The 3025-nt window shown below is 43.9% G+C and overlaps 1 protein-coding gene across 1 annotated transcript; it reads right to left on the bottom strand.

The window, feature by feature from the left end:
- Window positions 1-771: 771 nt before the first annotated feature.
- On the bottom strand, window positions 772-2025 carry adrb2a (adrenoceptor beta 2, surface a; the record flags this gene model as incomplete). The annotated part of the gene is made up of 1 exon (XM_079229252.1): window positions 772-2025. One exon carries the CDS (start codon window positions 2023-2025, stop codon window positions 772-774), a length of 1254 nt encoding a protein of 417 aa, XP_079085378.1.
- Between the last annotated feature and the right edge of the window lie 1000 nt (window positions 2026-3025).

Genomic DNA, 3025 nt, shown 5'->3' with positions numbered 1-3025 from the left:
CGAGAGAGAGAGAGAGAGAGAGAGAGAGAGAGAGAGAGATTGAGATTATGCCACACCTGTTCATCATCATTGTCTTTCACACTGAAACAGTCAATACAAAAAAAAAATAATAGGGTAAAAAAACTAAAACAATTATGAAATGAAGCCAAATTATGATTTTGGTTGACTTGGGATGGATGTCTTCAAACAAAGCACCAAAGAGGCATTATGTTTAATACTTCCATGTTCCTCATCCATTCTCTGATGAAAAAAATGACTCGCTCGTGCCAAATTGGCATGTCCGGTGGGACATTTACAGCCTCCAACAACACTCACTTAGAATTTCAAAAACATTTTTATGCTAATAAACTGCGGGATCTTTTGCCCAGAATTCTGAGACAAGAAACATGCCCACAAATTCAAGCTGAGCCAGATAATTAGCTATTATATAATGCACAGGTCATTTAGTAGAGTAAATAAACAGCTGAGATTCTGCCCCAGTGTAACTCCTGTGGACAGTGCATTTTCAGTTACGAAACATAAAAAAGATGAGGTAGATGAAAGTTAAACATGGGAAATGTAACAAAAGGAAAAGTGATCTATCTACAGTATTTATCTCTTTTTATATCAAAGAGAAATACTTTCCTCTGCTGAACATTTATATTACAGTTTCTGTAAAGCAGTCTCTACCAGCCAGCTTGACTGACCTTACCTTCATTAGTTAAAAAGTTTATGACAGCAGTGTAAACATGACTGGATCTGCCTGTTGACAGAAGTCTCATGGCTCCAGGTTTAAAGGACCGTCGTCACAGTCGATAAGCCTTTGTTGCAATTCCCGTTGGAGTCCACTGCTCTGTCCACAATGCTGCGGACCCCCGCTGCTTTCCCCAGACAACCTTCATTAGCGTCACTGTCTTCCAAGCTGCCCTTACTTCTCCCTTGCTGCTCGCTCTGCCAGCTGTTCCTGCTGTAGACGTATCCGTTCATAAGCCCCGGGTTGCTGAGGCGGTTCCTCTTCATGCAAAGGATTTCCTTGAAGGCGTACCTGAACTCAGGACTCCGACAGTAAATGAGCGGGTTGAAGGCTGAGTTTGCGTAACCTATCCAGTTGAGTATCCTGAAGGTGAGTTCAATGTTGTCCACCTTCCATATGGCCACCACCACATTGAGCAGAAAGAAGGGCAACCAGCAAAGAGTAAAGATCCCCATGATGATGCCCAATGTCTTTAAGGCTTTGTGTTCCCGCAGGCAAAACTTGGCCTTCTTGTTGCCACGCCCGTTGTTGGCCTCCAGAGATGTGAGGTTGCTGTTGTCGGTGTTTTGAAAACGTCCAACGGTTTGGTCAATCTTCTTCAGTTGGCGCCTGGCCTCCTGGAAAACGCGGCTGTAGACAAAGACCATGATGACCACGGGGATGTAGAAGGAGATGATAGAGGAGGTGATGGCGTAACCCATGTTGGTGTAGAACTCGCAGCAGTTACTGTCCGCACGGCATTTCCTTGATTCCGGATCATCTGATATCCACCACTTACTGTGGATGGGCAGGAAAGAGATCAAGGCGGCAATCACCCACACCATTACAACCACAATGCGAGCCTTGCACTTAGTCAGCATCGACTGGTAGCGGAAAGGAGAGGTGATGGCCAAATAACGGTCAATGGCTATGACACACAGGGTTACGATGCTTGCAGTCACGCAGAGCACATCAGTCGCGGTCCAGAACTCACACCAGAAACTGCCAAAGTGCCAGGTCTTAAAGATGATGTAGCAGCCACCGAAAGGAACCACAACGAGACCCATGACCAGGTCAGCACAGGCCAGGGATGTGATGAAACAGTTGGTGACATTTTGGAGACGCTGGAAGCGGCCAATCGCTATTATGACCAGGATGTTGCCGAAGACAATAACCAGGACGAGTAAGGACATGACCATGCCCAGCAGGATCATGGTAACCTCACTGTAACCCTTCTTATCGTTAGCTGGGTCCGATGACGAGTTGGTCATCACAGCACTCACATTGAGGTACGGGAGGGTAGTACTTCCCATCTGAAGAGACAATATGTAGATAAAACACACACACACACACACACACATACACACACACACACACACACACACACACACACACACACACACACACACACGTAAAGATCACAATTTAAATGTAAATGCATTAAAACAACTAGCACTAATAATTATCTGATGTGTCTGTTGTTGGTTGTATTTCCTCAAAAAAGGGGAACAGAAACTAAAACCATTATATTCTGCTAGTCTTCACCAAGCACAGCTTAAAAAAACAGCATGCTAAACAAGCCACGCAGAAATAAAAGTACAAACCTCCACAGGTTGTTGTCTGGTTTCCTGCATCCCATACAAAGTAAAAATGTCACTGTTCAGTTAGCTCCTTTACTGTCACATGTCCTTCTTTCTACTGTCTGTTTTTCTTTATCTCCGTGAGTCTCACTCACTCAGTCCCTCAGTTGAGCAGTGTTTCTTCTAATGTGTCTCCCAGGCTATTTGACAGAGCCCTTATAACGTGCAGTGGTGACATCACGGTCAGTGCTCAGCCAATCAGACAGCCAGCCTGCGGAGGGTGCTGAGAGCTCCCTTTGAACACATTGTCCCTGCAGCCGCTGCTGCTGCTGCTTCATGAGACAAAAGCTGCAAACACAAGCACAAACCTTTTCTGACATTTAGTTTGAACTAGGAATCTTTTCAACATTTAAAACATGTGCAAACTATATATTATATTTTAGGATGCAAATATTGAATTTAAAGTTTAGAAAAAATAAGTAATCGGCTGTACATTTTCAAGCATTGAGGTTATACAGCTTTTGCCTGTTAGTCTGGCTCATATAAAAAACAGGTGAAGCATTCTTTGACTTTTTGTAGGAGAAAGTTGGACGCACAAGTTGTCCAACTGGCATGTTTAACCAGCTTCAGTGATTTATTGGGAGGTTTGACTATTACTTTTGCCTTTTCCTGACAAAACTTTGGTGAGTTGGTGTTCTTCCTGCCATGATGCATTGACATAAAAATGTAGACC

The sequence above is a fragment of the Taurulus bubalis genome (genome assembly GCF_910589615.1).
Source record: "Taurulus bubalis genome assembly, chromosome: 13".
In the NCBI taxonomy this organism is placed as follows: domain Eukaryota; kingdom Metazoa; phylum Chordata; class Actinopteri; order Perciformes; family Cottidae; genus Taurulus; species Taurulus bubalis.
Note: the sequence above shows the minus strand (reverse complement) of the source record. Positions and strands in the feature narration are given on the sequence as shown.